Source organism: Cajanus cajan, chromosome 9 (genome assembly GCF_000230855.2).
Source record: "Cajanus cajan strain Asha chromosome 9, NIPB_CcT2T_4, whole genome shotgun sequence".
Lineage (NCBI taxonomy): Eukaryota > Viridiplantae > Streptophyta > Magnoliopsida > Fabales > Fabaceae > Cajanus > Cajanus cajan.
The window spans coordinates 28,371,504-28,386,252 of record NC_138525.1 but is presented as its reverse complement, the minus strand read 5'-3'; the positions used below and the strand labels follow the sequence as shown (position 1 = coordinate 28,386,252).

The 14,749-nt window shown below is 32.2% G+C and overlaps 1 protein-coding gene across 1 annotated transcript; it reads right to left on the bottom strand.

Moving 5' to 3' along the window:
* On the bottom strand, positions 1-4,757 carry LOC109809733 (disease resistance protein RPV1). Its single transcript, XM_020373119.3, has 5 exons — positions 4,202-4,757; positions 2,552-3,632; positions 2,162-2,437; positions 1,280-2,035; positions 1-785 (listed from the first exon to the last, which is right to left on the bottom strand). Exons 1-5 carry the CDS (start codon positions 4,684-4,686, stop codon positions 315-317), a joined length of 3,069 nt encoding a protein of 1,022 aa, XP_020228708.1. The 5' UTR covers positions 4,687-4,757; the 3' UTR covers positions 1-314.
* Between the last annotated feature and the right edge of the window lie 9,992 nt (positions 4,758-14,749).

The window sequence follows — 14,749 nt, the reverse complement described above, 5'->3', positions numbered from 1 at the left end:
TAACACTTCAAACTGAAAACCTTTACAAAATAGCTATTAGCACTGACATGAGTACATAGACTCTACAATGTCCTTTATCTCTTGTTTCAATCTACATTATTATCATTTCAACAAGCTTTGGAGTTTGATCCTATATCCCATGTTTTGTTGGAGGAAATTAAAGGGCACAGGGTACACGGTAAGAAAATAAATTTTAATACGTCAATACTTTTATGTCGCTGACCACTATGATGACACTAGCAAGAAAGGATGGAAAGAAATAAATTGCAAGCAAGGACACTAGAAAGTATCTGTTCCTAAAAAAGCGATATGACTTACCAGAAGTCACACATTACAATTTTCTTTATGAATCTAATGAAGGCAAATTCCTTTGGCTCGGGCAAAGGCTCAATTTCCATGTCAACTGATTCACCATACATGAGATAGACAGCCATCTTCTTGACCACCAATCCATGCCTAAAAGTTACAAAAATCTCCACTTCGTCTCCAAGTCCCAAATGTGATATTATGCACTGCCAATCTACATCATTAAAGGAAATTACTGTGTCTCGTTTGAATATCTGAATGTTGCACTTTGTGTAATTGACCATTATGACACTAGTAAGACATTCAGTTGCTGTGTTTTCAGGGGTTGACAAATAAACAACACACAAAGTCATTCCCTTCATGCAACAATTTTCTGGCACAGTGAAATACACCGAATGTCCATCACCCGTATATGCCAACCAATGAGGATAATTGTCTCCCGGAAGAAAATCATCGCAAGATTCATTGGTTGCCAATCCCTGTAGCATGAGCCAAATAGCTTAGTCATTTATGCAATTGTGATATATAAATGGACTTCTTCAATCATTATTTTGTCATTGCAAATTAAAAAATGGGATTTTCTAAGAAAATAACAAGGTATTGAATAAATTAAAACATAGCCAATTGTGTCCATCAACAAGATATCTTTAAGATGCATTCTGGTTATGTCATCCAGGTCATTCAACTTATATTTCAATTACATTTCGATAGCCAAAGAGAATGTAACACACATGAAGCAATTGTAGCAGTGGAAATTGATTTCCTAGTGCTAAATACTCGCATGATCAGTTGGCTAATTGGTTATTAAAATAAGGTATTTCTAAATGAAGTCATTTTGTTACAGAGGGAAAATGTGCTAAAAAAAGGACTAGTGAAGTTTCTTTTAGATTCTTCATTAGGATTATCTCATTTTCTCTAAACAAACAGCTAAAATGATTAGTGAAGGTATGTAGATAAAGTTGAAGAAAGGAACCTCCGATATGCTCCTGCTGAGACTATTCAAGCCTTGTGCATAACTTCCAATGCCGATCAAATAAGACTCCAAAGAATGCTTCAAAACTTGTGATGTATATGATGTTAGTTCTGACTTAGTAAAATCCAGAATAGTTCCTAATTGTTTAGATAGTTGAAACTTTGTGTCACATTGCATCAAGACACTTCTTTGGTTTGAAAGGTTGCTAAACAATAGTGCTAGATCACCCAAATCATTATTCTGCATATCCATGGGACCTAGAGATGAAGTGCCAGGAATAGAATGAATGCGAGATAGAGGATTCATTCTTGGTGACATCCAAGACCAAATAATAGAAGGAATAAGAATACGTAACGGTCCTTCATATCCACATAGAGATATATATCCAATGCTTTTTGAGCTTACTATTGAAAAGGGAACTTGCTTCACAGCAATATTTTCAGCAATTAGAGTTGTCAAGGATTCCATTTGCACTATATCTTCTTCTAATTTGTCAATCTTCAAACAACCAGACAGGATGAGAGTTTTCAAAGATTTCAGTTTATACATCTCTCTGGGGAGATTGCTTAGGCTTGTACAATTCTTCAAATTAATCAATAGAAGATCCCGAAGATCTCCAATGGATTGGTGTACCTTGCACAAACTTGGACAATCTTTAAGAATGAGTTTTTCGAGACTAGGTAGTCCTGAAAAGTCAGGGGTTTCTATCAAGTACTTTGAATGACTAAGATTGAGGATTTTTAAACACTGCAAAACCTACAACAAGATAGTTTTCATTAAAAAAATATTAGAGCAGAAAATGAGAAATGAAATAGTGATAAGTGGCAACAATTACTATTTCAATTAACATGAGTTTTAAAAGAAAATTGCATGTATATATACCTGGGGTTTTTTCCAGAGTAGTCTAAGACTACTGTGTTTGAAATCAATTGCAATTACACCTTTCAGATCAAAGTTGTTAGGTATATATTTTAAAGCAAACCCTTGCCAAGACACCCATCTCAGTTGCTTAGAAAGATACCCATAATTTCCAGAGAGTAGTACATGATCAAGTTGCAACAGTCTCAACCCCTTCATTTCCACAAAAGCATAAGCTTCGAAGCAATCTTTGATGGTGAAACGCAGTTTCAGACTCAATCCCTGAATAGCTTCTGTCCCCTGAGATGATAAGAGCAAAAAAAAGAAATTGTTACTTAACCTCAGGCAAACCACACATGAAAATAAAAGAAAAAAAATTCGCATTCTAGGACTGTATATAAAGAATGAACTTACAGTATTCCTTGTCAATACATCAAGTACATCCTTTTGAAACCATAATCGACTCCGCTTCCCAGGTTCGATTCTTGAACTTTCACAAATGATCTCTCTGCCCATTTCTCGTAGCAAAGGATGCATTCCAAGTTTGTTGTTCTTTTCAACTTTTATGAGACTTCGTTCTATGAGAACTGTTATTCCAATATCAGCACATAATCCACAGCCGTTTAGTATCTCTGTAACATAGGCTCTGTCTTTACCTATAAAGAAACAACATACATCAAGGAATATATCCTTTTCCAAGGGGTCGCTTAAACCATCAAAGCTTATTCTTAATATCTTTTGCACTTGATAATTGGGAATTTTTTCTAGTTTTAACAAGACACTTTCCCATACTTTCTTTGTCCTCTTTATTAAATAAGAACCAAGGACTTCAAGAGCCAGAGGTAGTCCTCCACAATAAGCAACTACATTTCTTGCAAGTTCATTGAAGTCTTCACTTGGTTTTTCTTCCCTAAAAGCATGTTGACTAAACAGCTCAAGGGACTCATTTTCATCCATTTCCTCCATTTTATAAACATAATCAACTTCAAGTAGTTTCAGTAGGCGTACATCTCTGGTTGTAATGACGACTACACTTCCTACACCAATCCATTTACAATTTCCACACAATGCTTTTAATTGTGCAAACTCAGTAACATCATCAAGTACAATGAGAGTCCTTTCTCCACAAAATCTTTTCTCGATCATACTTATGCCCATGGCAATGCTATGTACCTTGACCTTTGTTCGCAGGACATCTGAAAGAAGTTTTTCTTGTAAATCAATGTGCCCTCTATTACTTGCTTCAATGAAACCTCTACGCTTGAATCTCAAGCGAATTTGATTATAGATGAATTTGGCGATGGTTGTTTTTCCCGATCCCCCCATTCCCCAGATCCCTACAACACAACCTCTCCCTGATTGATGATTAATAAAGTCAATCACTTGTTGCACTCGCGATTCTAATCCAACTGGGAATTCAGTAATAGTCAATAAGTCCATGTCTAGTTTTCGAAAAATATCCTCAACAATTTGGTCCACTAGCTCACCATCACTCCTTCAATAAAAAAAATAAAAAATAAAAAAACAGATTGAACATAAATTAGGAAAGGTCATTTACATTTACATAGTTACAATTTCTTTGGTAGCACAAATGTGTATTAATGAAAACTGTATTAAATGCAAGTTTATACTATCGAGATCTTCAACTCTAATTGGATAAACATAAAGAATTATATCTAAGTTTTGTCTAAATTGTAAATATATATTCTTAAAAGGACAAAACTTAAGTACACATATATCTATAGGTGTGGTTGGTGTTGTTATCCACTTGTATTTAATCCAAATCTCATTAATATATATTGTGTATATTATTGAAATAATTATTTTTTTTTTATCTATGAATATAATTCATGCAGTGTATCAAAATTGAAAATTAAGGACTAATATGTACTAGCAGGGTGTGGCTTCCACTAACCAAACACTATTTTAACATATACAGGAACTGAAGTAACTAAGATTCCAATTTTGATTAAACAACATCACCAAAGTTTTATCCTTATTAAAAATGTTCATTCTAAAAAAAAAGAGAAGCAAGAAAATAGAAAGTATTGACATGATATATACCTAAAATTCCTGGAATTGCAACCTGCTAAATTTGCAACCGTCGTGAGTGCATCCCTCCAACTTGAACACTGGTGGTGCATTCCTTGGAGTAAACATTTATCTACAAGTGCTTTAAAGCGTTCTCCAAAAGCACCCGTTTGATGACGCACATCGGATGGATAAACATCGTAGAATATGGGCACAACCATCTGGCCGTCGGTTCTGTCACATTGTCTAACCTTGACAAGCTCATCAAGACACCACCTCGATGAAGCATAGTCAAGGGACAAAACGATGAGGGACATCCGAGACCCTTGTATTGCTCGCACTAGTTGTGCTACTATCTCCGCTCCCTTCTCAAGCCTGTAATCGATGAAAGTGTTGATCCCCGCATTTGAGAGGGCAGCGTCGAGATGAGACACGAAAGTCTTTCGCGTGTCTTCTCCTCTGAAGCTTACGAACACGTCGTAGATCCATCCACTGTTGGAGGACGAAGACGACGACATTTAGTTGACCAAACCCCAATGACTTCAATCGTTTTTCAACTTTATTAATCATTCACTCCACCAATGAAATTGTAGACGATGCTTAGCTTACAATAACTCATTTCTTCCTATTCCTAACGTTATATAATAATTTATATTTTTAATAAATTATTATTTTAATAAGTTATAATTTTAATAATAAATAATTTTATAAATTTAAATATTAATAATTTATAATTTTAATAAGTTATAAATGAAAAATAATATTATTATGTTTATAAAATTTATATTTTTATGTAAATATTTATAAGTTAGAAGATGAAAAATAATATTGTTATAAGTTAAATAAAAATGAAAAGAATTTTATTTTTATATATTTTTTTAATAGAATGAATAAAATTTAATAACTTAATTAATATTAAATATATTTATTAATATTAAAATTTAAATAATGACATTTATCAAACTTAAAATTAATTACAAAAAAAAAATGGTGACGGGAACTAAATGCATGACCAATATTTGGACATATCTTCCTAGTGTGACCAGAAGTGTGACAATAGGAACAATTTTTTTACACGATTATGTTGTTCTCTAATGTCCATTTCTGTTACAATCCTGCTGGACTTGGACCAACCCTTGAAAATTCTTTTGAGTTCTGGATTTGGTCACAAAGTTGGATCAATGTAAGTAGGTCAATAATCTTCATGTCGGAGCTCTCAAAATTGTCCTTCAAATACCTTTGAAGGTTGTTATAAGGTATATATGGGAGATATGTAGCTTTCAAAGTCGTGGCGTGCATGTAAGCATGAAGGAAGTACATGTGAGCAAGGGATATGAACTTTCTGGAACTTGCCATAATCACACCATATCTCATCTAGCCTTACTGTAAATCTCCCAGCGGGTCGAACTTCTCCCGGATGTTGCGTTTCTTCCACTAAAAATCTAGTGCTTGATTTGTCAAAGGTGATGACTCTAAGAGTGTTTGTCTTTGACTATGCATCTTGAATAGTTTTAGTTGCAATCTCCAAGTAGACATGTTCAGCATTAATCATTGCATCCACCTCCCTGCCTCTCTCAACGAAGTGAAAGTTCAATCATGTTCTAAACATGTGTAGCGGAAATAAAAAGATCTACTTTATGCTAAAATCACACATGATAATTAATAGAATATTTATGAAAGCAAATAAAGTTTACCCGGTTGAAGTTTGAAATTTAAAAATTTTCCTTCAAAACTATGAAGGTCTCACGTGTATCCACGCCGAGACTAATCTTTGTTTGTCAACCTCTTGACTGAGAGAAAAGAACTAATTTTTCAACACAGGATATAAGAGAGAAAAGAACTAATTTCTAAGGTTGGCGTCTAGAAATTTGTTATGTCGCTGACCACTATGATGACACTAGCAAGAAAGGATGGAAAGAAATAAATTGCAAGCAAGGACACTAGAAATTAATTCCATAACACGAGATCCTGATCTGTTCCTAAAAAAGCGATATGACTTACCAGAAGTCACACATTACAATTTTCTTTATGAATCTAATGAAGGCAAATTCCTTTGGCTCGGGCAAAGGCTCAATTTCCATGTCAATTGATTCACCATACATGAGATAGACAGCTATCTTCTTGACCACCAATCCATCCCTAAAAGTTACAAAAATCTCCACTTCGTCTCCAAGTCCCAAATGTGATATTATGCACTGCCAATCTACATCATTAAAGGAAATTACTGTGTCTCGTTTGAATATCTGAATGTTGCACTTTGTGTAATTGACCATTATGACACTAGTAAGACATTCAGTTGCTGTGCTTTCAGGGGTTGATAAATAAACAACACACAATGTCATTCCCTTCATGCAACAATTTTCTGGCACAGTGAAATACACCGAATGTCCATCACCCGTATATGCCAACCAATGAGGATAATTGTCTCCCGGAAGAAAATCATCGCAAGATTCATTGGTTGCCAATCCCTGTAGCATGAGCCAAATAGCTTAGTCATTTATGCAATTGTGATATATAAATGGACTTCTTCAATCATTATTTTGTCATTGCAAATTAAAAAATGGGATTTTCTAAGAAAATAACAAGGTATTGAATAAATTTAAACATAGCCAATTGTGTCCATCAACAAGATATCTTTAAGATGCATTCTGGTAAGTCATATCGCTTTTTTAGGAACAGATACTTTCTAGTGTCCTTGCTTGCAATTTATTTCTTTCCATCCTTTCTTGCTAGTGTCATCATAGTGGTCAGCGACATAAAAGTATTGACGTATTAAAATTTATTTTCTTACCGTGTACCCTGTGCCCTTTAATTTCCTCCAACAAAACATGGGATATAGGATCAAACTCCAAAGCTTGTTGAAATGATAATAATGTAGATTGAAACAAGAGATAAAGGACATTGTAGAGTCTATGTACTCATGTCAGTGCTAATAGCTATTTTGTAAAGGTTTTCAGTTTGAAGTGTTACTTATCCATGTTTTTAGCTGCTTAATTTTTCTAAATCTTCTCATGTTACTTTGACTTTTTCACCCCCATTTTTAACTCACTGTCACCATATTTCCATAACCATACAAATCTCATTCACCCTCTTATCTTTTACGTTAACCGAGCAAGTCGAACAAAAATCAAGTGCACAGGATCAACAATCTACTATAATAACTGACCTTGTCAATCATCCAAAACAGCTCCTGTCTATCAACGTCCAACAAACATGTCTCAATGTAACGAGCATAAGACTAAGGAGGGGAACCATCCCTCAAAAGCCGGCCCAAGAGGTTGGAGAACCTCCCGCCTTATAAGGCCTCCCTGGTAAGGAGACCTCCCCGATGTGGGACTTGTTACATTACCACCCCCTTCGAAAGCCAGCGTCCTCGATGGCTGCACTCCACGGTACTTTACTCACCGGTACTTCACTCGGCCCTTGCCGGTCAGAACCCTCCGTGGGTAGCCCTTCTCGATTTGGCTGGCTCTCAATGAAAGCACCATTGTAACGAGCATAAGACTAAGGAGGGGAACCATCCCTCAAAAGCCGGCCCAAGAGGTTGGAGAACCTCCCGCCTTATAAGGCCTCCCTGGTAAGGAGACCTCCCCGATGTGGGACTTGTTACACTCAAACCGTGACTCAACTATAGATGCATAACTGCTGTTCCTCATTGCACCTCTCTCAATTATTGAGTTTTTATTTTGTATCTTACTGTTAAATTCTTTTCTAAGCTTATCACCAAATATACTAGCAAAGTCATCAAAGTTGTCCATTGAAAACACATTTATGGATTTTCCAGATGTTTGAAATTGTTTGTTTAATGATTTGTTCAAAAGGGTTTTCAAAACTATCATCTGAGCTATTGTGCTCATATTCAACCTTCAGAGTTTTGCCTTTATCTCTCTTCTTGCTAGTTTCACTAGTTCGTAGAACAGCGAAATCATTTGCCTTGAGATAATCCTTGTTGTTCTATTGGACTTCATGAACTCTTAGGATTCTTAAAAGTTCATCGAGAGTGAGTCTTGAGATCGCTAGCCTCTAGTATGGCGGTGGCCTTAGATTCCTAGATCTTGGAAGGTTGTTCAAAATCCTGAAATTATTTTGAATTTTGGAAAACTTAGTTCCTAGGGATTTTAACCCATTAAGAATAGTTTTGAATCTTCCAAATATTTCATCAATAGTTTCATTCTCCTTCATAGAGAACAATTAATAGTGTCTCTGAAGAGTAGTAGCTTGTCTGAGCCTAATGTCTTCAGTACCTTCATGAGTTACCCTAATGACTTCCTACATTTTTTTTTGACAATTTTGCACCTACAGAAATTGTTGTATTCTATTCTAGAGAAAGAGCAAGCCAAGATATATCTTGCTTTTGTGTTGAATTGTAGGATGTTGTAATCTTCCTATGTGTACTCGCTTCTTGCCTTGGTAACTGCAACATCACTTTTTGTAATGATCTTCCAGAGGTGATATTGGGTGGACTTGAATATCTCCATCATATCCTTTCAATATGGGTTGTCTTATCTATTAAAGAATAAAGACCTTGTAAGATAAGCTCCTTCAGGCAAGTATTGACTTTTATTGCTTCCTATCTTAGGATCTTTTCCTTTAGCGCAGTTAGATGCTCAACCCTATCAAAGGTTGTGCTCTGATACCAAGCTGTGGAGGAAAGAAACACTAGAAGGATGGGGGGTTGAATAATGTCTATAAAAAATTTAATATTTTTTTTGAAATAGTAAAGTAGTAACAAGACTCTTAGAGAGCAAACAAAGAACAAAGTAAGAACACACATTGTTTTTATATTAGTTCGTCTCAACCACCAAGACCACGTCCAATTTTTGATCAACCCAATCAAGTTTCACTATCCTTTACAAAGATACAAGTATTCTTTCACAAGCCACTTTTAGATCAACTTAAGTGTTCTTTGACTTGTCTCTTCAGGCAACTACCTAAGTATTCTTTTGACACAAAGTCTCTTCAAGTTTTAACAACCAAGTATTCTTTTACGATCAAGTTTCTCCAAACTCAAAGCAATAACACAAAATTAAAGTTGGGTAAGTTAATAATATTGTTTTGTCTTATTATCAAGAAGTGATACAACTAGTTACGTACAATATTATTTTATAGAAAGAAATGTATAGTAATATTCGTGTAAATCTATCTCTATCGCTCTCTAAATCTTCAAACTTTTTTATATAGATGTTTCATGAAGATAACTGTTGCAAATCTTTGAGTGTCTCTCACAGGCTTGCTTCATTTGTATTTATCTTCGTTCCTTATAGCAAAAAGTGTTTGTTGATGCATTAAATGCTTGAATTAAATGTGTTTCACCAAATTGTCACTTCTTATTCGATTAATGAAACTACTTATCATCTTTTAGGTGCTAAAGGAGAGGAACTATGTGCGTGTTAGTCTGAAACAACTTTTTTGTTATTTGCTGGATATGCTAGTCCTTTTTTGACGAAAACATGTCTTTATTTCCTTTAGTGAATTGTGAATACCAAAAAAACTTTATCAATTCAATTTATTAAGAAATCATGTGAACAAAAATGATTATATTATCAGACATCATAAATAATATAAGTTAAGAGCATATATCTTACAAATAAAGTGTTTTGTCTATGAGACTTAATGTCAAGATAACTAAACGTCTTAATCAGATCATTTTATAAACATTCATTTTAAAGAATTTTTTTCTCAAAAAATGCTTATGTTTGTTATTATTAAAACTTGAAATCCTGAGGAGTATAAGATTATTTTTTGACTTAACATTTTACTATAGTATTATTACGAAGTATTCATCGTCGAAAGTATCAACTAATCTTCATCGAAGATCATGAATGCACACGAGGTAGATATTTTTCTCCCAATATAGTATATTTTATATCCAAAATTAGGATTCAAACCTTGAACAACTTGTTTTAACCAATGTTGGTCAATTCTATTAATAATCCAACACATTACTTTTTTTTTTCTTTCTCTATTGTCAATTTATTTATTTACTAAAAAATAAACTTACAATAAAAAAATGGATCTCTATTCTATGGCACATATACTAAACGGGTGATTTGACGAAGAAGAATTTAAGTGTAAATTTCTTTTGACACATACTATATATATCATTATATTTATAAGAAATATGAAGTAAATGTTAGCCAACAAGAAGGGGGTTTAATTGTGGATTTCTTAAATTTTAAGTTTTTATGAAATTCTGGTGATCAAAATCGGATGATTTTGATGCTTCTAAAAGAATTTTTTTGCTTTTGAATGATTTATGATAAAAAAAAGTCTTTTAGAAGCTTATTCTTTTGATAGTATAAAAACATATTCTTTCTTTGATAAGTCTATCAACTTATGATTTCCACAATAGATAAAGATGTGCCAAGGTTGTAAATAATAATAAGTAGGTAAAGTAAATAAAGGAGATAAGGTGAGAGAAATTTCCAAACAAAGGTTTATCGTGTTTCACCCAACCTTGGACTACATCTAGTCCTCACACACATTGTTAGATTTTTCCACTATGATCAACAACAATTGCTCTGATTACAAAGACTAGCCACCTGCTGTTTGTATAGAACCCTTAACTACCTACTAAGTAACTCCCTCAATACCTATTAAGAACCTAACCCTCACATCCTCTTGCTATGAGTAAATTCAACCAATTTGATGGCAACCCTAGGTGAGTAGGATGAATGTTCTTCACCTTAAGCTTGCTCCGGCCACTTGATCTTCTCCTTGAAGGTTGTTGGACGAAATTTCTAGCTAGGAAGAGCCTTGATGGCGGAAAGAAAAAGGAAGAATGAAGAAGAAGGGAGCACCAAAGCAAGGTGAGTAATGGATTACTCACAAAGGTGCTAAACCTAGAGAAAGTTCAAAGGAACCTAGGCTAGGTGAGAGTGACTTTGAGGAGAGACTTGGCTGAAATGATTTCAGTAATCTCATTAATATTCAAAGTGCTAAAATGTGAAGAGAAAAAGTCCAATTTATAGGCTAAGGAAGCAAGCACTTCTGTATTAACATAAGGAGCAAAATTGGCGCCAAAAATTTTAGCGTAGAATCAAGTTTATAATTTTAATATCCAATCCAAGTTAGCGTAAAATCAAGTTTGAAAATCCAATCCAAACATGCACTTAGCGTAGAATAACTCATTTCTTCTTAACGTTATATAATAATTTATAATATTATAAAGTAATATATTTAATAATTTATAAATTTAATAATAAATGAATTTTATAAATTTAAATTTTAAAAAGTTAGAATATTAATAATTTATAATTTTAATAAGTTATAATTTAATAATTTATAATTTTAATAAATTATAATTTTAATAAGTTATAATTTTAATAATAAATGATTTTATAAATTTAAATTTTAATAAGTTATAATATTAATAATTTATAATTTTAATAAGTTATAAATGAAAAATAATATTATTATGTTTATAAAATTTATATTTTTATGTAAATTTTTATAAGTTAGAAGATGAAAAATAATATTGTTATAAGTTAAATAAAAATGAAAAGAATTTTATTTTTATATAATTTTTTAATAGAATGAATAAAATTTAATAATTTAATTAATATTAAATATATTTATTAATATTAAAATTTAAGCAATGACATTTATCAAACTTAAAACTAATTACAAAACAAAATCAGTGGTGGTGGAAACTAAATGCATGACTAATATTTGGACATATCTTCCTAGTGTGACCAGGAGTGTGACAATAGGAACAATTTTTTACACGATTATGTTGTTCTCTAATGTCCATTTCTGTTATAATCCTGCTGAACTTGAACCGACCCTTGGAAATTCTTTTGAGTTCTGGATTTGGCCACAAAGTTGGGTCAGTGTAAGTAGGTCAATAATCTTCGTGTCGGAGCTCTCCAAACTGTCCTTCGTATACCTTTGAAAGTTGTTATAAGGTATATATGGGAGATATGTAGCTTTCAAATTCGTGGCGTGCATGTAAGCATGAAGGAAGTACATGTGAGCAAGGGATATGAACTTTCTAGAACTTGCCACAATCACACCACATCTCATCTAGCCTTACTGTAAATCTCTCAACGGGTCGAAGTTCTCCCAGATGTTGCGTTTCTTCCACTAAAAATCTAGTGCTTGATTTGTCAAAGGTGATTGCTTTAAGAGTGTTTGCCTTTGACTGTGCATCTTGAATAGTTTTAGTTGCAATCTCCAAGTAGACATGTTCAGCATTAATCATTGCATCCACCTCCCTGCCTCTCTTAACGAAGAACTTGTTGTAACGGGTGTATGTCACCATTACCATGGAACAAATTGACAGGTTTCTTGTTTTCTTTAAGACTGAATTAATAGACTCTGCTAGATTTGTTGTCATGTATCCCTAGCGTCGTCCATTTTCCCATGCCAGCGTCCATTTTTTCCTTGGGATGTTGTCCAACTATTGTGTTGTTTCAGCATTATTATCTCTTACTATGTTGTAATAGTAAAAGAATCTAGGTTCAGTCATCCCATATGTTGCAAAAAAAATTATTAATTAAATTATGAAAACTAAGTAAGAAAGTTTAAAAATATTAATGATAATATAGAGTACAGGAAAAAATAAAATTACTCATGTTGACGACATCCTTCTTTAGTGCTTCATTTTTGAATTGTTGCATGAAGTTCTGTGCAATGTGTCCAATGCTATAGACATGGACAAAATTATTTTCTGTCCAACCACTTTCATTTCTGGAGTATACACTTCTAATAGCCTCGTGACGATATGAAATGAGGCACAACCCGTCTTACGGTGTTACATACCGCCTTAAGTTTTTTAGGAAAAAGAATCATGCATCGCTTGTTTCACCTTCAACAACTACAAACGCAATGGGAATTATGTTGTGTCTGCCTTACGTAACTTCCACCAATAGCGACCCTTTATATTTGCCATATAAAAATGTTCCATCTACTTGAACAATTGGTTTGCAGAAGGAAAAACCATCAATTCATGGTTTGAAGGTCCAAAATAACCTTTTGAAGAAAGCACTCCCCTCGTCCAATAAGTCATATTAGTATGCCGATTGTGTATTTAATTTTCAAATGAAGCCTGGAACATACATTTGCATTGCTTGCAACATACCTGGTAACTTGTTATATGACTCTTCCCAATTTCCAAAGATGTTTTCAATGAAATGTTGCTTCCCCAGTGATCCCTTTCTACAACTAATTCGGAGGACTTTTTTTACAAACTTATTTGGAGTTGATTTTACAACTCCATTTTCAGCATAAAGTTACCTATGCAATCTCTTTATTAGTTGGATTTTGCAAATGAACTCGATAGTTCCTCAAATGCTTTCCAACAAATTTCCCTTCAAAATGACCCAAATTCTCCACAACACTTATCCTGGATTCCAAGAGAAAGAACCACAACTAAGAAATCCACCACGTAACAGACGTTGCCCTCATTGTGGAACTGGCCACCATTACAGAGATAGTTAATAATTGTATGTAAAACATTGTGAAGCTTCCTTGCAACTTATAATTTATTTAATTCAAAATTTTCAAATAGCAACTATGCACCTCATCCATTAACGTAGTTCATTTCCGGAACATGTATAAATATCGTAGCGTAGTTGACTAAGACATCAACTTAAATTTAATTAAATAAATACCTAAACATAATATTATCACATATTTAAATAAATATGTAAACATAATATTACATATAAATTTATTAAAATTATAACTTAATAAATTATAACTTATTTTAAATTATAACCTTTTGAAATTATAACTTATTTAATTTTAAATTTATTAAAATTTTAACTTATTCAAATTTTAAATTATTCAAATTATAACTTATTAAAATCCTAACTTCATCAAATTATACCTTATTTTGTATACAGATTTTTTATTTATAATAATAATATTTTATTTTAAAATTATATAATAAATCAAATATAATTTTGTATTTTTTATAAAATAAAAAAGACCCTTTTTTAAATTTATAAATTAGTAATATTATAACTTATTAAAATTAAAATTTATTGAAAGTATAACTTATTCAAATTATAAATTTTTAAGATTATTTTTTATTTAAATTATAAATTATTAAATTTATTAAAATTATAAATTATTAAATTTATTACTTTATAAAGTATAAATTATTAGTATATTAATTTTTATAATTATAAATTATTTTATATATAAATTTATAACTTATTAAAATTATAAATTATTAAATATATTACTTTATAATATTATAAATTATTAATATATTAATTATTATAATTATAAATTATTTTATATATAAATTTATATAATTAATAAAATAATTTTTACATAAAAAAAATATATTCTGTTCAAAATTTGATTTCCCGAAAATCGAATTTGAAGGGAAAAAATATCTCGTTCTATATGTGTAAATAATTTGGGGGAGGGTGTGGGACACCTTGTACCCCAACATTAGTACACAATAAATGTAAACAATAAATTTTTTTTGAGTAAATAAAATCTTTCATAATTTGATAACATCGTTCATGGATAAAACAATTGTCTCAAATATCATAAGGTAGAAGATTCACATTCGTAACTCATAAATCATAAAAAGTCAACATGTAAGTATCAAAACTCAAGAAA

What these genes read in the sequence shown, in the direction of transcription:
- LOC109809733 (XM_020373119.3), bottom strand. Translation starts at nt 4,686, where the DNA reads ATGTCGTCGTCTTCGTCCTCCAACAGTGGATGGATCTACGACGTGTTC. An exon ending in TGCAATTCCAGGAATTTTAG is followed by an intron (nt 3,633 to 4,201) that starts GTATATATCATG and finishes TTTTTATTGAAG; the next exon opens with GAGTGATGGTGAGCTAGTGG. An exon ending in TCAGCAGGAGCATATCGGAG is followed by an intron (nt 786 to 1,279) that starts GTTCCTTTCTTC and finishes CTCATGCTACAG; the next exon opens with GGATTGGCAACCAATGAATC.